The sequence below is a fragment of the Plectrocnemia conspersa genome, unplaced genomic scaffold, assembly GCF_051122295.1.
Source record: "Plectrocnemia conspersa isolate PC_06_02 unplaced genomic scaffold, ASM5112229v1 ptg000012l, whole genome shotgun sequence".
NCBI classification, from domain to species: Eukaryota; Metazoa; Arthropoda; class Insecta; order Trichoptera; family Polycentropodidae; genus Plectrocnemia; species Plectrocnemia conspersa.
Window position 1 is genome coordinate 2,177,401 of NW_028277176.1, and position 25,178 is coordinate 2,202,578.

The 25,178-nt window shown below is 27.1% G+C and overlaps 3 protein-coding genes across 3 annotated transcripts; 1 reads left to right on the forward strand and 2 right to left on the reverse strand.

Annotated features, from left to right (window-relative positions):
• Positions 1-1,272: 1,272 nt before the first annotated feature.
• On the forward strand, positions 1,273-2,507 carry LOC148227956 (apolipoprotein D-like). The gene is made up of 5 exons (XM_088200351.1): positions 1,273-1,394; positions 1,463-1,583; positions 1,867-1,994; positions 2,063-2,244; positions 2,314-2,507. The coding sequence occupies exons 2-5, from the start codon at positions 1,470-1,472 to the stop codon at positions 2,442-2,444; spliced, it is 555 nt and encodes a 184-aa protein (XP_088056477.1). The 5' UTR covers positions 1,273-1,394; positions 1,463-1,469; the 3' UTR covers positions 2,445-2,507.
• Positions 2,494-10,867, reverse strand: LOC148227957 (uncharacterized). The gene is made up of 10 exons (XM_088200162.1): positions 10,727-10,867; positions 10,534-10,664; positions 10,348-10,478; positions 10,086-10,276; positions 9,956-10,012; positions 9,890-9,896; positions 4,129-4,255; positions 3,937-4,067; positions 2,740-2,927; positions 2,494-2,672 (listed from the first exon to the last, which is right to left on the reverse strand). The coding sequence occupies exons 2-10, from the start codon at positions 10,645-10,647 to the stop codon at positions 2,539-2,541; spliced, it is 1,080 nt and encodes a 359-aa protein (XP_088056288.1). The 5' UTR covers positions 10,648-10,664; positions 10,727-10,867; the 3' UTR covers positions 2,494-2,538.
• Positions 10,868-13,834: 2,967 nt separating this feature from the next.
• Positions 13,835-19,853, reverse strand: LOC148227958 (uncharacterized). The gene is made up of 5 exons (XM_088199476.1): positions 19,574-19,853; positions 18,184-18,341; positions 14,797-14,981; positions 14,459-14,730; positions 13,835-14,401 (listed from the first exon to the last, which is right to left on the reverse strand). Exons 1-5 carry the CDS (start codon positions 19,658-19,660, stop codon positions 14,024-14,026), a joined length of 1,080 nt encoding a protein of 359 aa, XP_088055602.1. The 5' UTR covers positions 19,661-19,853; the 3' UTR covers positions 13,835-14,023.
• Positions 19,854-25,178: the final 5,325 nt, after the last annotated feature.

The following is a 25,178-nucleotide window of genomic DNA, read 5'->3' on the forward strand; positions in this document are numbered from 1 at the left end:
ATATTTTTTTTAAACAAAACATTTTTTTATTTTAGTTTAACTTCTTATATATAATATTTTTGCACTTATTATTTTTTTTCTGGTTTTTTAAACAAATTTATGAGACTCAGTTATGTTACCCAGAAAGACGCCGGAAACTGGTAATAATTTATTTTTGTATAACGTGAGTTGTTTTTTTCGAGCGCTGGTGAAGAAACTGTCGGATGGATGATGTTCAATGGAGGTTTCATAGTAATGGGCCTATCTCTGTGGCACGTTAATTTTATACAAATATCTCTCTATGTCTATTCCTCTCTTAAAATACCATGGTTACGGTGATTTAGTGCACAAATTTAAGAAAGAACCGCCACAGTTTTTATAGTCGCCATTTTGTTGAACTCAGCTGAGATATTTAAAATATTCGTGAATTAATCGTAAAATTAGCACTAGTAAATTTATAAATAAAAAACATTTTCCATAATTTTATTTTGGCAACCCTCTTTTTTCGCAAAAAAAATTTAACTGCTTGATTTTACATTAATATTTTTTACTATTTGAGCTTAAATAATAATATTAATAAAAATTAAATCGCTTACTAATAAGTCTAACTTTAAATCATTTGATATAATGGGTTTCGCTCTGGTGATTCGGCTCGTATAGTGTGCATGGCGTGGAAAGGGTTAAAAGCGATTATCTGTTTCAAAATAATAGAAAAAACAACATTTTTCAATCAAGAGTGCAATGTCTTTTTACAATAAAATATTTTTATTCAATTATTATATACATATACATATATATGATATTAGGTTTCAAAATTTACATCAATTTATGTAGTTTATCAGAAATACGCAAAATTAATTCCATGAATTTATTATTTAAAAAAAAATTATTAATTTTTATTAACAATATTGTATTGTTATTTATATTATATAAACACAAATGATTAAAAACACAATAAAAAATATTATAATGTTTTATAAAAAAAACTATTTTAATTATTGTGAAATTTTCCTTATTTCTATAAAAAGTTTTTTTAATAATTAAATATATTAATGTTTTTATTTGTAGACAAATATATAGTTTTAAATATATATTGATACAGAAAACTTAAACTCAAGTTAACGCTTTAATAACAGTGCTACTTATTTATTAGATTTGCTTATTGCATAGCAATGAAACATTTGTTTCAAAAATTGAATTAAAAAATTGTATCTTTTTGTATTTTCTAATTAAATTTTTCCTTGCAGATAATTAAATAATAAATGACGCAGTACGCATATTTTTTATAGAATTTAAAACTTGATGCAAAAAATGCTTATAAAACGAAACATTATTCATCAAACAGACGCTACTATATATTGAAGATTTGCTACCGGCAGTCAAGAGAAACTTCACTGCGATTTACTCAAAGAAAAGTGCGTTTTAGTGTAAATAATAATATATTAACACATATGTACGATTTAACTATTTCATATTGTTTTAGATTAAAAATGTTTAAAGTAATATTTTTTGCTGTGCTCCTCGTGGTGGCTGTGAATTGCCAAAAAACATCTATATTTGGATGTCCAGCGATCACACCTATGAATAACTTCGATCTAAATAGGGTGAGTTATGTTTAAATATTTAAATGTGAAGTAATCAGATAACTGTAATATAAATGATGTAGGGATTGTGGTCATTTATGGGGAAATCACACGGAATTGGAGTTATAAAATTAAGAGACAACGACAAAAAAATGATTTTCAGGGGCAAACAAAGGGGAATTTTAAAATTTTTATTTCTATTTTTAACATTTCTGATTAAAGTTGTTTAAATGTATTATATTGACAATAAAACTGTTTAATGATACTCATATTTTTATTTTTATTTATATGTAACTTGACGCAGTTCCTTGGTACCTGGTTTGAAATTAAAAAGTACACTGCAAGCTTTGATAGAAACGGAAAATGTCTAAAATACTATTTCTCTGGCGATGCGAACAAATTAAACGTTAGAATTGAAAAGCTTGATGAATCGTAAGTAGAAAGCATTTTTTATTTTTTAAGATAATTTCAATATATTTTTATTAATGAATGAAAAATAGTACTGAAGCTCCATCTTCACTCAATGGAGTTGGATCTCAACCAGATTCTACTAAACCATCACTACCAATTGTTTTTGACGATGCATTCTTGGGATATACTACAAATATTCAAGTTTTGGATACTGATTATAATGACTATGCAGTCTTATATGCCTGTGCTGATTATTTATTATGGCATGATGGTAATTACATTTTATATACGTTGTATTATTATTTATTGATGAATTTATTTTGCTTATTATTATTTTCAGAGCGTCTGTGGGTTTTAAGCAAAAATAAAGTACTACCCGTGGATAAGATAGATACTGTAAGAAAAGTTTTGCAGGCTAACAATCAAAATGAAGGTGATCTTTATCCCACAAATCAGTTTAATTGTCCTTAAAATTAACGATCATATGTACACATTGTATACGTTTGAAAAATAAAACCAATTTTTTAAAATCTACATATAAATTTTATTACATCACACACATAGTTTAATTATTTCGCGGACAGAAGAATTGGTCGGTTCTCATCAGTAAAGATGCGTCTAGATTGTAATTCTTTAAAATAAAGTGAGCTTGAGTCGTGTCTTGGTTTCTAGGCTCTCTAGTCAATATCCAAACGTACACTATAAAATAATGCATTGATTAATAAATACGTATTAGGTTATATATAAATAATAATAATATACATACCTAAATGAAAAACTTCAAAAAGATTTGTGCATCCATAAATTATAGCGAAATTAGTGTAGTCAGTATCTAAGATCCAATGTGGACTAGGTGCTCCATAATTAAGACCAGGATAAGTTAAATCCATTTCAGCTTTATTAGTGTTGTTTATATAAGACACTATTCCATCGATTTTTGTTTCTAAATTGTTGCTAAATAAAAAAACCTCATAATATATAAAAAACCATAAGGATATAAATTACATATTCTATCAAAGTTTTTTATAATTTTAATCAGATTTTTTAATAGAAAAAAATATTTGTGTCTAGAATTTGAAAAATATTAATTTACCCACTTTTTGGGTTAAGACCGTGTTTAAAAGTCTTTGATTAACCGAGATTTAGTTATATTAATAAGAACATGTGTTGCTTAAGAAATTATCTTTTCTATAAAATCCCTTATATTATAGTATTATATATATGAGATTTTCTTGGAATCGATAGATGTGAAAATGCAGATCATATTCCAATCAAACTGTTTTTTTAAGCTACCTTGAATTGAAAATATCTCAGTCTTATTCCAATATATTGTTTCAAAATGGCGACTGTTACATTAATAAGTTACAGAGAAATAGGTTAGGCGATTAAAATTGTTTATTACCAATTTTCTTTAAAAAAATAAATATTACGTAAAACAAAAAACACGCATACATACATCTTACACACAAACCAAATCAATCTTACCATATGAGTTTTTTCTCATTGTAACGTTATAAACAATAAACTTCTGTAATTAATTTTTTGCTACTAGGTGAAAAAAAATTTATTATATTTTTTACAGACACTTGTGACGCAAAATATTGATTTTTAAGCTACCAAGGCTAAATAATATGGTTTATAATATGTATGAACTGACCTTATATTGAATTAATAAAATTATAATAGAATATATATTTTTCTAAAAATATATTACAAAGAATTTACTAAATGTTTTTGGCAAAAAAATGCAATTTAGTTTAAACCTAGCGATTTAAAAATTTACCATTTTGGTATTACAAAATCATAAATATAACATAGAACCTAAAGCTTTGCTATGTATGAATTACATTTCATAATGAATCGTTTAAAAAAAGATCTATAATTTGAATATATTTTATATGTATATAAATCGAATCATCTTAACTTATTCAGTATAATACTAAAATATTATATTAAGACTCACTTTATTTCGATTTGTTTAAAAGTCATTGCCATTGTCGTGTCCGAATCGTTCATGTATGTATAAGTTGTGCATTTTCCTGTTATTTCGGATAGCGTGAAGTATTTTTCATACTCGTACCATTTCCCGGAAAACTGTGTTGCAAAATAATTAAAAAATCTTTCCATGCATAATTTATATTACAAAATTGTTTACCTTGAACATATCCAAATTATGTTTTGCTTCAACTTCGGGACATGGTCCAAAACGTGGAATTTGGGCTTTTGATGCCACAATCAACCAAAGAGACACGACAATGATGCTCAAGTAATTCATTATACATCTAAAAATAATATCATATACGTCAAACTGAACCACTAAGTTTATCAACATGTATAATCATTTAGATTTTTAACCCACTATATATTTAATAACTATCTTCTCAAAGCACTCTTTTTAATCTCATGTATATGTTCTCCAATATACTCACTAAAATGACAATGATTGGTTTTAAATTGTGAATATATAGCCAAGCTCTTTCTTAATATACATCATTAAAAATGATCATATTTTTTTGTTCTTAGAATAACGAAAAAAACGCATTTGTAAAAACATATAATGAATTTTAAATTTCGTCGTTTGATTATAATTATTTTTTTCAATTGATTCTTAAGTACAACTGATTCACAGTATTGTGAAATAAAGTAAAATAGGCGAGTTAAATTTCAATATAAAATCAATATCTGACCTTAAGTTTCGTCGTTTAATTATAATTATTTTTTTCAATTGATTCATCGTATTATGAAATTAAGTGAAATAAACAAGTAAAATTTCAATATAAAATCAATATATGACGCAATGTATGGTTTTAAAAAACTACTAAAATATTTTGGATATCTGGCTCAAATTGAAAATTTATAGACCTCTAGAAAAATTGGATTGATATATTTATTTAGTATTACATCAAAAAATATACTGTGTGGTTTTTTTCTTTTTTAAAAAAGGTTTATAAAAATCACTATTTCTGAATGAAATAAAAATAGCAATGAAATATTTAGTCATTTTAATAGGTTTTACAATTAACTATGCATTTTTTTTTTCATTTTATTAAAGTTTAAAGAACTGTATCTATGCTAAATCATATAGGTTACATTTAGGGGTTGCCAACTATTGTTTTTTTAGTAAAATCCACTGCAACAAAAAAAGACAATTAAAAATAAACATTATTCGTATTAATTAAAAGGAGATAAAAAAAAATAAAAAAATTACAGCTTTAATTATTTTTTAAATTAATTTGTTTGTTGCTATAAATAAGACAAAGATGATAAGATAAATTTCGGAAATAAAAAAGAGCATAATTTGGTCGTAGATAATGCAGCAGAACACCGTAGAAAAAATGACTACCTGCGTTGTTATAATACACAAAGACTAAACACGTAATGCATTTATGTGTTTTTAGAGTTTTTACGTTTTTTATGTTTTTAGAATTTAAAATTATATAATAAATACGTCGATTTTTTGAGTAATCTTGATGTATGACATTGTCAATCTAAAGACAAAGACTTTAGTTTAAAATTAATTTGCGTGAAATGATGATAGACTCATTTAGAGATGATGCATTGCAGAAGTATTATATTACAAGGGAGTGTATTTAGAGCAGGAAAAATACTTTAAGTCAAAGCTGCTCAAAGGAAACAAATAAAAAGGTTTGCAAGAAACAGGAATACATACCAGACAGATCTTTTTTGCTGGACTTATTTTGATTATTTAATCAAATTTTATGTGTGTGAGATAAGAAGTTATTTTATTTACTGCATTAAATATTACTATAAATATAGATTTCCGGAAAAGGCGTAAGTGACGCATGTGTTTTATAATACAATATTTATCAAGAATAAAATAAAAAATCATATTGCATAATAAAAACTATTCGAACATTTATTAAGGATATTACTTACATTGTTTTTATATGTATGTATATATTAACTACACACACATCTTAAATAATATTAAATATATATACAGTTATTAAATATTATCGCTAGCACAAAATTACACTATATATATATATATATATATATATATATATATATATATATATATATATATATATATATATATATATATATATATATATATATATATATATAATTTTTATTTTATTTATTAGCATCTCGTTTACCGACGTTTCGACCACTGATGTTGGGGTCATCATGTTGGGCGTAATTATGACCTTATCTTAGTCGACGTAGACTCTTGAACTGCGTGGTCTTTGATTTTTCATCAAAGCATTTTTATGTTCTATGTTTCTTTGTGAAATCTTACAGTTTATCTGACCAATGTAAATTTTGTTACAATTGTTACAAGAAATTTACTATACTCATTCTGAGTTGCTATTAATTTTGTCTTTTATTTTGAGATATAAAAATTATCTTAATATGTAGATATGTAATAATAAAAAACTGCGTTTGACCTTTGTGTTCGGCGGATGTGTGCATCGTTAAAAGTTTTTAAGCTAAGTGGAACAAATAAAAAGCACTGACAAGTGCTTTTTATTTGTTCCACTAACTAAAAATTTTTAAAACTAACCGTTTTAAAAATGGCAGAAGATATATTATTTTTGATGATGGATAAAATAAAATAATGTTTAATCACTAACCTGATTAACTAACAAGCGATCAAAAAATAATAGTATTAGACTGTTTTAATGAAATCGCTACTCTCTACAAGGATTCAATAAAGTAATTATCTCTGTGGTATGTGCTGCCTAGGGTGTGTGCTGCCTAGGGCATGGTTTCCCAAACTATGTTCCGCGGAACACTGGTGTTCCGCGGAGCCGAAATAGGTGTTCCGCGGAGCCGAAATAGATATTTCACAAAAATTTGGAGTAGATTAAAAATATTGTTAGTCTTGCTAATACATAAAAATTGTTTATAAATCTGATGAAAAACTTTAAAATATGTGCTAAATATTCAACATTGATGTGTACAAATTCTGGAGGGAAAAGTTACATATGTCAGTGTTTGTTATGAAAACTTTATTTATGTGATGTCACTTTTATGCAATTTCTTTGGTGCCACGAATGCCACTTTTTACACGATTAATTTACGCAAATTCACTTGTACGTGATTTTTATACAAGATTTTTCAATCTTAGGATCCAATCTGTCAAATTTACAAAAGGTTATGGCGGATAATTTTTCACGCCATTCTACGTATTAATTTATTGCGTTAAAACAGGATTGGGTGTATACTTTTGGAAATGTAAATGAATTAAATAAAGTTTGCATAAAAATGAATCGATTTTCTTGTACATTAATTTAGTCTGATTGCTACAGATTTTTTACATTTTGCAAAAAAAAAAAAAATTACAGAATTTACATATTATTCAAAAACTACCCATGGATCTTTGGTTGAAAACAGGAAATTTGACGAAATAAAGGCCAAATACTTTTACTAATACGTCTACATCGAAGAAGAAAATAATCCAAAAACTGTGATTTCTTCAAAATCGAATAAAGAACAAGTGTCATCTATGAACAGACCAAAATTAAAGTACGATGAAAGTTATTTAAATTTTGGATTTACGTATATTGGCAATTCAGATGCTCCTGATGCAATGTGTGTTTTGTGTCAAAAAATACTCGCAAACAGTTCTTGGGCTCCAGCTAAGCTTCGAAGGCACTTCGAAACGACACACTCTGATTCCAAGGAAAATACATGCAATATTTTAAGAGACAGCGTGACTCACTAGAAAAGTTCAAATTTCAAATGATTACAATGGCTGAAACTGAAAATGAAATGTTTCACGACGCATTAAAGATATTTCTACTAGAGTTAATTCGTCGACATGGACTTTGCAGTGAATATACATTGCAAATAGATAAATCTACAGATGTTGCAGGACTAGCTGTGCTATTGGTATTTGTTCGTTACACATATGATAAAAGTATTGAAGAAGATTTACTCACGTGTGCATATATACATGGAAAAACTACAGTATTAATGATTACATTACAAAACAAGAGATGGGCTGGGAAAAGTGTATTGATATTTGTACAGATGGTGCTCGTGCAATGGTAAGAAAAATGTTAGGTGTTGTATCACGTATCCTGAAAGTAGCTACAAGAGATACTAGCAGTCACTGTATTTTGTATAGACTTGCACTGTTGACTAAAAAAATTTCCACAAATTTAAAAAATGTTATGTAGAAGCCGTGAAAATGATAAACTATGTAAAATCTAGACCACTTCAATCCAGATTCATTAAAATTTTGTGCGATGAAATGGGTAGTAAACATAAAGCACTTTTATTACATACTGAAGTGAGATGGCTATCCAGAGGAAAAGCACTATTAAGACTTTATGAACTTCGAAATAAATTATTAGTCTTCTTGAAGGCACAAAATAATTTGCAACATTATTTTATCAAATTTTTACCAAATCCTTCCTGGTTGATACATCTTGCATATCTGGCCGATATTTTTACAAAGTGCAATGATGTTAACTTATTACAAGGAAAAAGTATTATAATTTTTAATATGAGAGATAAAATTGAATCTTTTGATAAAAAATTACAATTTTAGATTTTATCGGTTGAATCTAATAATTTTGATTGTTTTCCTGTCTTGTTTGAATGTTTAATTTAATTGAATTTTTAATTTGATAAAAAAGTTTCACAAGTATTTTTAGAACACCTATAAAACTTGAAAATAACTTTCGGAATATTTTCCGAAAACTAGTAAGGACGATTCCTGGGTTCGGTATCCATTTTCCGTGACAGTTAAACCAGTGGACTTAAGTGCAAGGGATTATGAGAATTTAGTTAAATTAATTAATGACTCTGATTTGAAAGAAAAATATAAAGATCAGCCTTTAATGATTCTGGGCGAGTGTGACTGAAGATTTTCCCAATGTGTCAAAACAATCTCTGGTTTGTTTACTTCCATTTTCCACGACGTATTTATGCGAAGTGGGATTTTTTAAATATATTTCAAATAAAACAAAATACAGAAATAGACTCGACGCTACGGCAGATATGAGAATACAACTGACCAATATTGTGCCTGATATAATAAAATTGTAATTTAAGAACCCAAAATCATCAGAGTCATTAAGAGTTTTATTTTTTTGGATATTTTTATGTTTATTAAATAAATTTAATAACATTTTTTACCCAACCTAAAAAATAAGCTAAGTGTTCCGCCAAAATTTTCGGATTTGCCAAGTGTTCCGCCGCTAAAAAAGTTTGGGAAACCCTGGCCTAGGGTGATTCTTATAAGGAATTATTATATATCCTTGAGTCATAAAATCAGCATTTCTTAAAATAATAAATTGGTTAGTATTAAGCTCTTTTTATTCGTGGATTTATATATGTTTTAGTGCATTAAGGCTTAAGAAGCACACTAGACGATCCCATCGCGAATATGCCAACCCCCAAGCAAGTGCCGCCCGGCGCGGCCCGCCCCCTCATAGCTACGCCACTGTCAAAACTTAAAGTTTTGAAATAAGATGTATCTGAATTTAATATTCAAATTAATACTGGAAGAAAATAAGAGACAACATATGCAACAATTACAAAAATAAAATGGAACTAAAAATGACACCAACACTTAAAATAACCCCAACATTACTTGTATATACTATAGATAAAACAAGCACAAAAACCTAAGGAACTTACAATAAAAGTTTCAATACATAGGATTAAAATATATGTTTTTATATATTTATATGATATATAAGTTTATTTTATATATCAGATGTTAAAAATATGTATTAAATATATTTTTTTAAATTTAAGATATACTTCAAATGTTCGCTTAAATATAAATAAAATAAACACCATCTTTAGATTAATATCGTAAGTAAAAACTATTTATTATAAATCCACATTTAGTTTATATTTAGTCAATATTCAAACCATCATCAATAAACATTTTATTAATTATTTTATGCAGTATAATATTTACAAAAATTAACAGTCTGCCTGATTGGTTACAATTAATTTATTTACATCAATATTATATTTTTTAAATGCAGCTAAACCTAAATCTACAGTACTTTGACTTGGTAATCTATTTCTTGTGAGAATCCACGCGCTTTCTGTAAAATAAAATAAAATCAATATTATCAGTATTGCTATAAATAAACTATTAAAATATATAAAAAATCATACGAATGTTAAATAATCCATAAGATCTGCACGAAAACACAGCCGAATAAGTGATGTAATCTGTGTCCAAAACCAGATAATTTGGAGTAGTTGAAGGTATAGGAGCTGTCGGGAAATTAACTATTAAACTACCTTCTCCACTTGTAATATTAGCTAATACAGCAGATCCTGTAATATTCTTTGCTTGATTGGTTCTGAAAATTATGGATTAAATTATGTAATATATTTAAAATAAATATTCAACAGAATATGGCAAAATTATTACATTATATTCGTCTGGGTGTTGACAACTTTAACTGAGCCATCAGCATTTAATGAATAATCAGCTGTAATGCATTTTCCTCCCAATTCAAATATAAAAAAGAATTTTCTATTTTCATACCATTTTCCTGAATACTATAAAAACTTATTAGGATCGATATTATATTTTAATTATATTTTTATTTCATACCGTTGCAACGCTGAAAGCTTGTTTAACGCTCACAGTAGGACATTTTCCAAAAAAAGGAACTTGAGCGCTAGCAATACCGATTAAGCAAAATAAGGCGATAGTCAATAGATTCATTGTAATAGTGATGTTGTCTAAAAATCAATAAATTTATATTTATTTAGCTATTATTATTTTTAATAAACAAAGAAAATACCTTGCTGGTGGACGTTAACAGTTCAACTGATTCTAATGAGCTGAATAAAAAAATACAGGAAGTATATTGACGAGGACAACTGGTTGAAAACTATGAATTTGTTAAATTCTAGTAATTTTGTTTTGTTATGTAATGATCAATTTTTAATGTTTTTTTTTTATAAAATGCACAACCAGTTACTCGTACTTGGTTATCACTTAACTTGTCTTATTTGTTTAGACGCGCACCGTTTTATATGTTTCTGTGTTTCGTCACCGTATTGACAGAGGATTTCAAGTAATTATTTATTATTTAATTAATTATTTTTTGACTGTGAAATCTTTTAAGTTGTAAAATTTAAATTGATAAGATATGCGGTTTTAATTTATTTATATAAATAATTTTACGATAAAAAATATTTTATAAAAAAATATATAAATCAACTAGCAACAAAACGTGTACTTCACTGCAAAGAAAATTAGTCCAATAAAGGAATTTTACTCCTTTTTTTAAATTAAAACATTTTTGGGCGAAACGTCGTATCGTAAAAAATGTGTGGCAGTAAAAATATGTTTGTATATTATTTGATATAGACATCTCAAAGATCGAGAATAACTCTTGCTAATTTAAGGAGAGTGCTTGTCAGAACCAGATGACGCTAAATAGAAGCGGTTACTTTTATGTTTTTCTAAAAAGTGTCCGTGTCGATTTATCGTAAGCTTCGCTGGATGCCAGTACAAGACTTAACTCAACTATATTTCAAGTCAGAATCGTAAGTATAAGATGCTAGCGTTCCGCATTTTAAATGATCGGGGAAATTGTAAGAGATTAACTTCTTGAGAAATTATTAGTGATTGGATAAAAAAAACAGAATCTCTGATTTTTAAAATTGAAATGAGTGAGGAATCCAATGGGATGTTTTCTTTACATGCCAATATCATAATAAAAAAATACTAACTGTTTATGTATAGCCAGATTGTAAATAAATAAATAAAAAAACAAATAATATCAAATAATATCAGAAATATTTCAAAAACCTCGTCGATCGCCGAAATGAGCACCTGGACCGTTTCTATTAAGAAGTAAACACATTTCGTATGTGTGTGTGTGTGTGCGATCATCACAATGAATCCTAGTTGTTCCACAGATATTATAGTCGACAATAATACAACTCAACACCCCGGAGAAGACTTTCTGACTTCCAAGACCTGCCATTTCCACTCCACCAACTAAAAGCGGCATCTAAATTTCTCTCTCTCTATATATACAGAAAGAATCTGGGATCCAATCTGGAATTAAATTTGCGTATTCGTGAAATATTCGTTTATTCTATTTAGAATGAAAATTGAAAAAATCTTATGATTTAACAATTTGTATAGTTGAGCAACACATGTAGTCGTTTTTTCTCTTAATATACCCAATTGACTAGTGCCGCTCTAAAATCCATAATCCTTTATTTTGTTTGTGGTGTGTTTACTATGACCGAATTCGTAGAATTCACGTATTGAAAAAACAAAATATTTTTAAGCTCGGCCCTTTAATATTGTTTAACGCTTATCTCAAAAACAGGCATTATCTGTCAAAAATGTAACATTGAATTCAAACATGTTTGATTTTATCGAAAAAAAAATTGTCTGCAGTGCATTTTTATTAAATGAAGATATAGAACATGAAAAATATAAAATATGTACGATTTTTAACATAAAGAGTGGTTGTATTTTATATATAAATTTATAAACCAATTTTATTCCACCCTGACCAAAAAGTATTAAATAATAAATTAAGCCTATTTTTGACGCCCTCACAGTAATTCGCACAGCATTGTGCTATGCAAATTTTATAAAATTCAAAAAGTAGTTAATTAATGTAATAAAATACATCTTTTAATTTAGGTAATAAAACACTTAATTTTAATCAATAAATATTTTTTAATAAAATATTATTTTACAGGCGATTTAATCTTTTTTATTCTATTTAACCGTGAAAAAAATTACGAATATATTTGGATATTCAGATACTTCGCCAATTTTTACTCAATATTTGAATAGTTAAAAAAAATACTTAAGAACCCTAATCACAGTGATACAAAATATAAATATAAATATGCTAAAATAATAAGTAAAATATACTTGCAAACTACTTGTCTAGTCTGTCAGTAAAAATGCGTATTTTCAATAATGTCTTGTAAAAGTCATTAAAATTAATTAACGTGTTAAGAATTTTTTACAGTTAATTATTGTAGATAATCTGTTTTCTTTTAAAGTTGAAATATAATTGTTTTAGTAATCTTTGGTATAAATTAAAACTATAATTTGTTAGACTCATACACAGGATGCTTGGCACAAAAATAACTCGATTTTCAAATAAGTCTTTGTTTAGTTAATGTCTTTTGAAACAAACTTTTTAAACCTTGAACGAAATGATATAATATATAATATAAGGTATTGTAGTAAAAAATAAAAAAATAAATCAGCGTTTAGATACATCTTTTCTTATTCTATCTAAATTGGTACAGTTTTTTTAATATTAACGTAGTTAGTTTATTTTATATTTCGGTGATTATTTAAAGTCATTTTTATATTTAATAATAATAATTTTATAATATTTAAAGAAACATGATTTTCATTGGTTTTTTTTCAATTTTATGACACTTACGTATGTAATACAATTCAGATAAAAAATTCTCACAAAATACACAGCAATATATACAATATTTAAAATATTTTTGAATGTCTTGAAACATTTACATTAATTTACAATGCAAATTTTAAGATGAAATAAATATGTAGTTATATAATATTTTTTTATATATTGAAAAATACTTAAAAATATTATTTATATTTTTAATTAATTTTGATAACCTACGAAAGCGATCAAATATACATTCAAGCTTATATATGGTAAAAAACGATTTTTTATAATACTTATAAAAGATTTACGTATAAATGTATTATTTAAAATAAAAATTTACCTGATGACTAAATGGAAAATTGCTTACTCTATAAACATTAGTCTTAGAATATTTTTTTAATCGTTTATCTGAAGTAAATATTAGCTTATCTATTAGATAATATGATATCTTAGTGACTCGTTTAACTGACACGCATCGGCATAAATCAATAAAATATCCTTTTTTGTCGTAAATCTTTATTTCCATTATATTATAATAATGTCATTCAATACACAATATATTAGTTATATTAATCGATTAATATTATTTGGCACTGACTTTTTCAACTGTCAGCCCTTGTCCAGGGCTACGAAAAAGATTGAGAGACTTAACGTTAATTTCCTACTTAAAATTAAATAGTCATGGAGTTATTCCACCTTCTTACTCTCGACTTTGTTTTCGCTCTCGACTTTTTCGGGGACAGGATCAATTTTTTCGGGGACAGGATCAATTTTTTCGATGACAGGTTCGACCTTTTCAGGAACTATTTGTTGTACCTCATCGGCGACTACTTTGGCTGGTTTGATTTCTTCTTTAACTTTTTCTATTATTTCCAAGGGCTCTGCTAATTTTTCAAGTTCAACAATATCTTTCTTGACTTCTTCAATTTTATCTTCAATAATAGGTTCTACAACTTTCTCTTTTTTATCAGAAGAGGGTATCTGTTCAGCACTCGCATGGATCAATTCAGGTACAGATTTAACTGCTACTGCTGGTTTAACTTCTTCAACAACTTTCTCTACCTTCTGAAATTAAATGCATATGAATAAATAATATTATATTATTTAATAAAATAATCTAACCTTTTCTATCTTTTCTTGTACAACTACAGCTTCTACCGCCGGGATTACAGGCCCATCTACATTCTTCGACTTTAGATCTTCTTCGGCTTCAACAGGTGTTGGATCTGGTGTAGGATCAACGGAATCCAAAGGAGCTGGTTGTACAGTGCAATCTTCTTGATTCGTCTGTACAAAGAAAGCCCTGGAGATCTTCAATTTGTCCAAAATTCCATACGCACGCTGAAGAATGGCTCCGGGTGCTAATCTTTCTCTGGTCAATATCCAAGCGTTCTCTGCCGAATTTCATAGTCAAATATTCATATTCTTTTAGTCTTACTTATTAAAAATGTTAAACTTACGGGCATGAATTGGTCCAGCTCCACTGCAAGACCACATGACAGCAAATGATTTATAATCGGTGTCTAAGATGAGGTACTGTCCTTCATATGGCACTGGAAGTGATGTGTATTTTACTGAAAGTTTTCCTTCTCCGTCTCTACCGATGACTTGCAATTGTCCTTCTACCACTCGTTTGACGCCAGTACTATAATAGATTATGAATTATATATAATTAAAATATTATAAATATTCCGTACGCAGTAATAGCTTAAATTAAATTGTCAACTAAATATAAACATACGTCAGAAAACTATTTAGCTTTAGTGTGAATCCAAATATTCAACGTTGTAATATATATTTTAGTATTATAATAGATTGAGAATCACTTTAAGAAACTTGATAAATTTGATTTACACCTTAGGCACATTTATTGCTAGATATTATCTAATCTTTATCATAAATTTATATCTGACATGTTCAGTTAAAGATTTTTTAGCACGTTCCAAATATTCATATGATTTAATATTCGGAGTGTACTCATTGAAAAAGTAAAATTTTTATGAGATTAATCTATTTCCATAAATCTTCTTAATCTTTGTTTGTGAATTAAACATTAACTGTTAATGTTATGCTTTTCTGAACTACTTTCAACTTTCATTTACATTATCATTTTTATTTCAGAAGTACTATTATTGCCAGTTTTTTAAATCTATCTATCTTATAACATCTATAAGAAAAATACTAAAATACTGAAAAATCAGTTTTTTTTCAAGGAAAAAGAAACATTTATTTTAACTACAACACATCAGATGATACTATATATTCAGAAAGTCTAATTTTTGTGTCTATTTTAATGGTATTTTAACATAGCTTTGATTAAACCATTAAAAAAATAAGTTTAAAACAGCTTATTTTTATGACTATATAAATATAGTATTTAAAGAGGTATAATTATTTTTTTACAAAGCAGCAACCTTACATACATTTGTCTATAAAATTATTTTTAAATTTATTGTGCTTTCAAATTTTTATTAATTTTATTTAGAAAAAATGTTAGTGCTTATTTGGCCGCGTAGTGCGAATTTTTTTCATAAAGAAATATGTTTTACCAATACATTTCTAATGTGCTCATTGCTTTAATAGTGTATTTTTACACTAACTGACAAAATTTTATTTCGCTAAAGTGTTAATGCTAATTTGGCCGCGTAATGTAATTTTTTTTATTTAAAATAATTGCGTGTTTAAGATGGTTATATTTATCATCAAATTATGGTCTGCTATTTAAACAAATGAACATTTATTTTCATATATTGATACAAATTTATGTTTTATATCGTTTCCATGATATCTTTAAATTACATACTTTTACCATTTAAAACGCGTGAACTAAATTACCGTACAGTTTTGCTATCACGCGAAAACGCGTGAACGGACTATAATGTGTTAATTATATGAGCCAAAATTTTCACAGAAATTTCTATTTTATTAAGCCAATTAAAATGCGCAGCACAAAATTATCTGAATGATATCTTTTATATGAAATATAATATTTCATATAAAAGATATCATTAAATATAGTATATTAATAAATTATTATCTTGACATCGGGGGATAAATAGATCAATGTTTCTCAATTTTTTTCATATCGAGTTTTTAGCCTTCAAAGAATTTTAGTCTCTCCAATTTTTGTTATTATAAACATATATTTTTTTTAATTAAATAGCAAAAAATAAAAATAACATTTATAAATATGAAATAAGTATACAATATTATAAAACCCTTAAGAAAAACACTTAAATACTGAAAAATTATATTCTTTTTCAAAGACAAAAAACACTCATTCTAACTACATCTTATTATTAATGCTTCAAAAATACTATATATTTAGAAAGACTATTTCAATGGTGTTATCACATAACTACAAGAAATCATTAAATCATTAAAAAAAACGTTTTAATCATTAGCCGCGCAGTGCAATTTTTTAAGTTTTTCATTTAGAAATACATATATTTTAATAATAAATTTATAATATACGTAATGCCAAAATAGTAGTAAGTTTATTGGACAAAAATTTTCATTTATTTTATTTATTGTAAATGGTATAATCTTTTTTTCATTAAGAAATGAGTTTTACCAATATATTTCTAATGTACTTATTGCTTTAATAGTAGTAAGGGTAAGTGTTAATGCTAATTTGGCCGCGTAGCGCGAATTTTTATATTTAAAATAATTAGCTAAAATTTTTCACAAAAATTGTCTTTTTATTAAACAAAAATCTGGAAGCCAAATTAACTGAAAAATAATAGAAATAAAAATTAAAGTTTTTTTATTAAGTGGTGTGAAATATTTAATTATTATATTGACATAAGCGAACAAATAGATCAGTGCTTCTCAATTTTTTTTATAATAAGATTTTAGACTTTCTAATTTTTTTTTATATACATAACTTAAAAAAAAAATCTTATTAGAATTAATGTATTACTGTAATATAGTGATTGCTTTTATAATAAAAATATATTATGACTTTTAAATAGAGACTTTTTAAAAAAACCTGCTAATGAACATTAAAACATTATAACCGGATATCGATTTTTTATTTAGGAATTAAAAAAAATTAATATCCGTTATAATGTTTAAATTGCTTATTCACAGGGTTTGCTTCAAGGTCTCTATTGTATTTACCACTTTGCTTATCGGAATCCACTATATCGTTTTTTTCTACTTTGCCAAAAATTATCGGATCTGACGTCATCATTGAAACAATACAGATACATTTTATCGGGCTGTATAAGATTTGTTTATTTTTAATACCAGTAATGAAAAAAATTGCTGTTTTTTTTAATAAATAATTCTAAGATTTAATAAACTTCACTTCAATGGTATTTTCTGATTTATTACCAGTAAAATAGTTTCTAAAAAATCATTGTGATCAAATTAATCATCGATAATAATATTTATTTGGTGTTAAAAAAATACTCAAAAAGCTTTTGATTAAAAGCTTTAAGTCTGGTTTTCAGAATTAAAATATTGTCCTTTTTTCCATGAAGTAAAGCAACATATTTATTTATGATCACTATTACCACAATTATTTTTAAGACCTTTCAACGAATATGATTGAGTACAACTTAATTCACATAAATTCGCATTACCCCCTACGAAATATTAGTTGATTTATTTTCAAATACATAAACATTTATTAAAGCTTTAGTTTGAAAACAATAAATGATTATTTGTATATTTACTAAATAGAGAAGTTATCCTAAAATTAATAAATATGATAAAAATTCACGTTCAATATTTCGGAAGAGCTGCACTTTTTTACATACATATGTTATATTATATTGAGAAACTAATAAAGTTATGTTCATAATTAAATATTATAAGTAGTATATTATATGAATACTCACAATGAATTTCTGATCTCGTTCGATACCCATACTCGTCCGTCAGGCATCTTCTCATAGTTAGTCGTGACGCATCTACTGCCAACTTCACTTAAAGAGAAGTACCTCTCAGCTTCGTGCCACTGACCCAAGAACCGGTTCATATCGAACTTTGCCATAGGCTGAAACATATCAATGGTTATAGTACAAGAGCAATTACTGAGCTAGTGTGAAAAGTTCAATGGGCCGTAAACGTAAATATTCAATGTCAATTAGCGAAACTCTAAAAAAGTATTCTTTGAAAGAATATATACATATGTATATTTGCAAAATAATATATATAAAATATGTGGATAATAACGAAGTTTTCAGGTAGTAGATATTTAAGGTTGCTATACCTATTTATGCAAGCAAAACTTATACACTGAATGTTTTATTTATATCCTGAATAATATGGTCATTATCAATTATATTTTTAACTATAAAATAAACTAATAAAAACATTTTTAATGAATTAAAAATGTTGTATATGTAAACATACACCCGATTCTTTAGATTTTACAACGAGGGTACTTTCTAGAGACCGTGTAAGAAATGTATAAAAAATATACATCAAGGCTAATTATAAAACTCAAAAATAATAGTTGTTAATTTAATTTGAAATTATACATAATTTTTATATTATTAAAAAATATTTATAAATTTGCTAATTATTATTATATTTATAGAATAATTTTAAAGTCCTACTTATGTTGAATTAATTTTTATTATAAGATTTTCATAACGGATACATTTTATTAGATCAGTTTTAGAGAAAATATTACTGGAAACCTAATTAAAACTACGGAAGTTATCGTGTCCAAAATTATAAAAGAATTGATAAGGGTTGCTTAGTAATATTTTGTTGATATCTATACTTTGGAAATAAGAGGCTCTGAAATAAATATTATTTTTATTGTAACCTAAATTTAAAAAATATGTAAATAAATAAGTATGTTTATATAAGTTAATCCTGATTTTATCTTTTATAAAATAAAAAAAATTCCTTAAAATATTTTAGAACATTGTTTAGATGGCAAAATATAGTTTTACATACTGTAAAATAAAATAAAACTATGAAAATAAGATTATCTTAAATAATTTTGAAACACTAGTTTGTTTATCAAAATAACTAGTTGTATTATAATGAACCAAATGTTATTCATGCTAAAAAAATCACAGAGCGATCAATGGAACCACACCATAAAAGTTTTTTATGATAAAAAAATACTTTATGAGACACCGATTTGTAATCTGTAAAAAATGGATAAGACTAACATACTTGTAAAAGGAATGACATGGATACAGATCAGCATTTTTCTGTTCCCAGGTCATTCTACCCAGATTTTCATTTATGGGATAATTCAAAACCCACCTGATAGTCGGGACACCATCCCAATGACGGTATCTGAGCCGTGGCCACAGCCACCAGTCCCATCAGTATAACTACTTTGTTCCACATGTTGATGAGATCGCGCTTTATTCGACGCTTCTGCGGCAATAGTCGTCCGGGGCTGAGATCTCCTCTTATATAGGCCTAGAGGCTGTTGGCCCCAACTCTTCTGGTCTAGCCCTTCAGACCGACGCTCTTATGGATGATCGTAGAGAGTAGAATTTGGCACACGACCACCTGAGGTAAACAATCCAGGTTCAACGACCAAACTCGTGACCGACAGATTATGTCGATCGATTTGGCGCGAGGCTGTGAGGAGCAGACTAGATCTACTGATGAGATTCGCAAGGAATGTGCTAATATTCTTTTACGCTGAAAAAACATTTTTAAAATACAATTGAACTATATTTAAATGTACAGATACATTATTTTAAAGGTGAGATAGCTTTACTATGTTAAGATAACATATTTTTGATTCAATTTTACTTTGACATAATACTCAGTAAATAATGTTAACTGCATTTTTTATATTTTACTATGATTAATAGTATATTTTAAAATAATTTAAAAACATTAAAAATATAAATTTATTATAATGTAAATCACATCAAAATATTTTTGTTACTATTATAGTAATGTAAAGAGTCTCCTACTGTAGTATGTCCCCTTTGCGGAATTATTCTTTGAAGTGATATTTTGTGCTGATTGAGATATACATAATTGTATTATTATTTTAATATATGATAATACATAGAATATAAATATATCTAAGATATGTATAATTTAAATTAATCCAAATATATTTGGTTATTTTGTCCTGCATACATTTTGAAAGGGTTCTGCGTTTATGAGACTACTGAGACAAAATTCAACAATTTTATTAATAAAACAAATATCTATAACTGCCGATAACTAAAAGTTGTTCTTAATAATTGTGTTAAAATTGTAAATTATATCAATTCAAGGCCATTGAATGCAAACAATTTTTTAAAATATAGGTGGTTTACATAAGATGCTATTAAAATTAAGGGTTTCATGGAGAATATTATAAACTAGAACGGTTTCAAAAACTGTAAAAGGTTGAAGACTACTAATCTATACAGTAAAACAGAAAATTCATGTGTTTGTTTGTCTTTCTGTCACAAGAACACCTCGCAAACGGCGACGTAACATTTGCACATGTCATTCTTGCTGATGTTTAGGTCCCCTGTGCTATTTTTCACGTTTAAATTAAAAGTTGCACTGAACAGCGACGTACTGACGACCGATTACGTACTACTGCAATACGCGAAGAAGATATTGTATATTGCAATATGTATTACAATAAATTTTTAATAATATGTTTGCGTCATTTTTTATACAATTAAAAATATTAGCGCAGTTCATAATACTTTAGGATTGGAGAAATATTTTTTTAATTAAATTATGAATTATGAAGAAAATGTATTAAAAATGGTTAATCTATACTATTTTTGTGTAGTCTCCATTGATTTATTAAGAGTTAAATTATTTATTATTATTATTTAATATATGTATATAATATTTGTATATATTTAAATATATTATATCTTCCTAAATTATCAGTTATAGAGACTTAGTTAGATGAATATCGTTCGGATTTTAGGCCACCACAAAAAACTAATATAATATAATCTGATTCAATAACTATTTTTTGTATATGAAGTATAAATTTACGAATAAATTATTATTCGCAAAATATATTTAGCAACAACATTTTTGGAATATTTTAACCGCTTAATAATATACAGATCAATTGTGATTTACATCTATACACCTATTAATTTTAATTGTATTGAAATATAGTTCAATTAACAGTTACCGTGAGATACTAAGAACTAATCAGAATGTAGTTTAACGTTCAAAACATAAACTGGTAGTGCGAAATTTATGTATTCATTGTCATGTCTTCTCTACTGACTTTACTGGCGTAACGGAACGTTGACAGAGCTTTTACGTTTTATCAACATCCATCAATAAGTTTTCTTATTAACGTATTTTTTTTCTACCCATAATTGCAGAGTAGTATTTTATGAATGAAGATTTATTTTTCTAATACGAATAAATTTATTAAAACGCGTTCAGGCTAAAAAAAATAGTACTACGATCGAAATTAACGGGATCGAATTATTTTAACCGCGATAGTTATCCGCCTATTTGATGTGTTTAAGAATGGTGATCAAACAAATTACCGTTTATTTTAAACCAGTTTTTTTATTCTTCATCGATCGAATAATGGTTAATAGAACTATTCATTTTCTATGATTTATTGAGGGCGGTGTAGTATATATATTGGATTTATAAAAAAATGGAATGTTTTGAAAAACGTTTGGTAATTATGTAATTTATTAATATTTTTTTCAATATGCTCGTATTTTATATTTTTAATTAAGTTAGGTTCTGAAGCTTTTCATTAAGTCACAGAAAAAGTCATTTGACGCCCTCACAGCATTGTATTATGCATATTTTATAAAATTCAAAAGTTAAGCAATTATGAAAGTAAGCAATGATTAATTAAAAAAAATTCTAACTAATAATTATTTTTAATTAAATAGTATTTAACAGACAATTAATTGATTTTTTGCACTAATTGATGAAATAAAAAAATATGGTAAAAACCGAAAAAATATTAATATATTAAAATATTCGGATACTTGATCCAATGTTTATTCAATATTCGAGTAGTTGAAAACTACGAATAATTGAGAACACATCACAACGAATCCTAACTGCTCTACTGCCGACAATAATACAACTCGACACGCCCGCGAAGACTTTCTGTATTCCAAGGCTTGCTAGCGGCATCTACATTTGTGGTAAATTATATATGTTTATAAAATATAGTGTTACCAGAGTTTTTGTAGTTCTTTGTCTGTAAAGTCACACCACTTTGGCCTCAAAACCGAAATCGGGATTCCTACATAATTTTCCAGTTAAAAGCATCAATCGAATAATTTGGATTTTCCGAACTGGTAAAGACAGATTCAACCATTAATGAACTAATTATCGTAACCATAACATTATGTGCAATTTGTGTATGGTATATTAGTCACATACCTTGTTAAATATTGGTTTAATTATTTTTGTCATCATCGGAGGGACTACAATAATTTTGCTTATAAAGGGCCACCCAGAAAACACATTCTTTCTTTAATAAATGGTTGTACATAATTAGGCGGAGTTTACCAGTACAGCCTTTTCTTACATTAGGCCAAGCTATCACGAAGAAGCGAATATGGACTTAGTAACATAGATCTTTGACTCGATTCAGGATTTAAGACACTCGAAGGGAGCAAAGAGAGCGATTGACTCAGAAGAGCACTACATCAACGCTTGCTACAAACCTTTTGGATCAACGCCCCTTGATATTGACACCTGCTTTTTTATTTTTATTTTAATTTTACATTTGTATGATATAATAAATTATTTACAAAACAGTTTTTTGCCTTCTAATTGATTGAATAAGTCGCACCACTCAGCAAACAAACCTGATACTCACTCACACGATCTTAAATAAATTTTGTTGAGTAAATTTTGCATAGAAATGTTAAATACTTCAAAAATAAATGCAAATTATCCATGAGATTTAAGACTAAATAAACAAGAAACCGTTTTGTTTACTGATGTTTGTTTATTATGTATAAACTTTTATATAAGTAACAAAAAAATAGCCAACAAATTATGGACGTTCTATGCAATTTAATCGAACTTAATAAATTATAAATTACTCAAATATCAATCTTCTTTAAAATGTTTGATATAATGTTGATTTCACTAATTTAATTCTAATTCACGCATTTAATAGATAGAATCATGATATTATAAATAATCCACCATTAAACTGCAGTCTATCATTATATGTTTCAAATCTTCAAATGATTCTAGATTTAAAAAATTACCTACTTATGATTTTTAAATTGATGTGCTGAAGAATATTTAATACTAAAAGTTGTAAACCAGCATTTTTAAAGACATGCAGTCTTAATCACTATAAAAATGTAGGGTGCTTGGCAAAAATTATGTCAAAAGTGTCGGGACCATTCACAATTATTTCTACAAGACCCATTAAAAAATCATAAAATTTAATATATTTATTAAGAAATTACTGCTAATAAAAAACCAATATGCGCCAACGAACGCGTACTCAAAATATCGTCTAAGAACGAGCGGGTAACGAACCTCCAATATTAACTGTATACAATCGAAAATGAAATGCATCTGTTTAAACGACTATAATAGTCTAATAATATGGTATGTTTATAAGATAAAAATAAATATTCTAGTCTATTTGAAAAAAATGTGGGCGAATATGGACGTTGATTTCTTCCCTTTCCCCAATCGTATATTTGTGAATAAAATTTTTGAGTTATTTGCACTGATTGTAAATATATATATTGAATATAGTAATTAAATAAATTTATATAAGCCAGAACTGATTGTATCTGGTCCAGCCAAGCATTCCCCTTGAATTTCCAAGAGTTTAGATCGATCTTAGGGAAGACTTTAAACTCTTACGAGTGCGAGAACAGACACAAATAATATATACATAAATATATCCATAACACTTATTGCTCAAACTGTTCATATTACCTTTTCAGTGTATTTTTTCTCACTCTAAACCAATTAAATAATTTATTTCTAGCATCCCTGCAATTATAGATAAGTGTAGAAATAATTTATTAAGTCTTGAATAAAACTGTAATATATTTTGGTACCCTCAGAATTTATTCTTAAATATCCTTTATCCATTTTACAACCAGTAATTCCGTCTGAATGGATATGCAGATAGGTGTTTCGGATGAAAGGAAAATTACCTCACTAACAGCCTATCTGAAACGGCACTAATCTTTCCATTGACCACTTCTCTGCTATCATAATCGTTTAACAAACACTCTTGGAAGCCCACGCTTCCATCAGAGTTACCCTAACTCGTTCTCTTCTTTGCATGCCACGCCGTAATCGATTTCCTTTTCCGGCCAAGATTTACTAGAGACGCTAATGGTCCTTGCGCAATTTATACATCCTTCGTTAATGGCTTCGGTGCTGTGTGTAGTCTTTGGAAGCCAATGGCCTGCGGTGCCCTTCCACGGAGAGCCGGTACAAAAACTTGTATCACTAAACTTCTATCTACAATCAGCGAATGATCGAGATGGAGCAGCCAAACTGTAGTAGGTATGTTATATTAATGGTACAGAAAAAAAGCTTAACTCATTGGAGAACGTGACTCGATATATTTTTTACTATTAGATATACGAACCAATAGATTGGAATGGGTATATCATAGATTAAAATATTATTTATATAACATTAAAAATATAAAAGCATTTTATTTTAGGATTTAGTTAAGAAACTCCTTTTATAATTATTTTTAACTTCATCAGTATAGACTTCAATGCATTTAAGGAATCTAAAAATCATTGACTTATATTTGTATTAATTAATATATTTATATATATATATATGCATTTCTTTCAGAAATCACAGTCAGTAGGCAGCATTTAACACGGTCGATATAACAGAATGTCTGATCTAAAAATATATTCATACTAAATGATCTAAAAAAATTTAC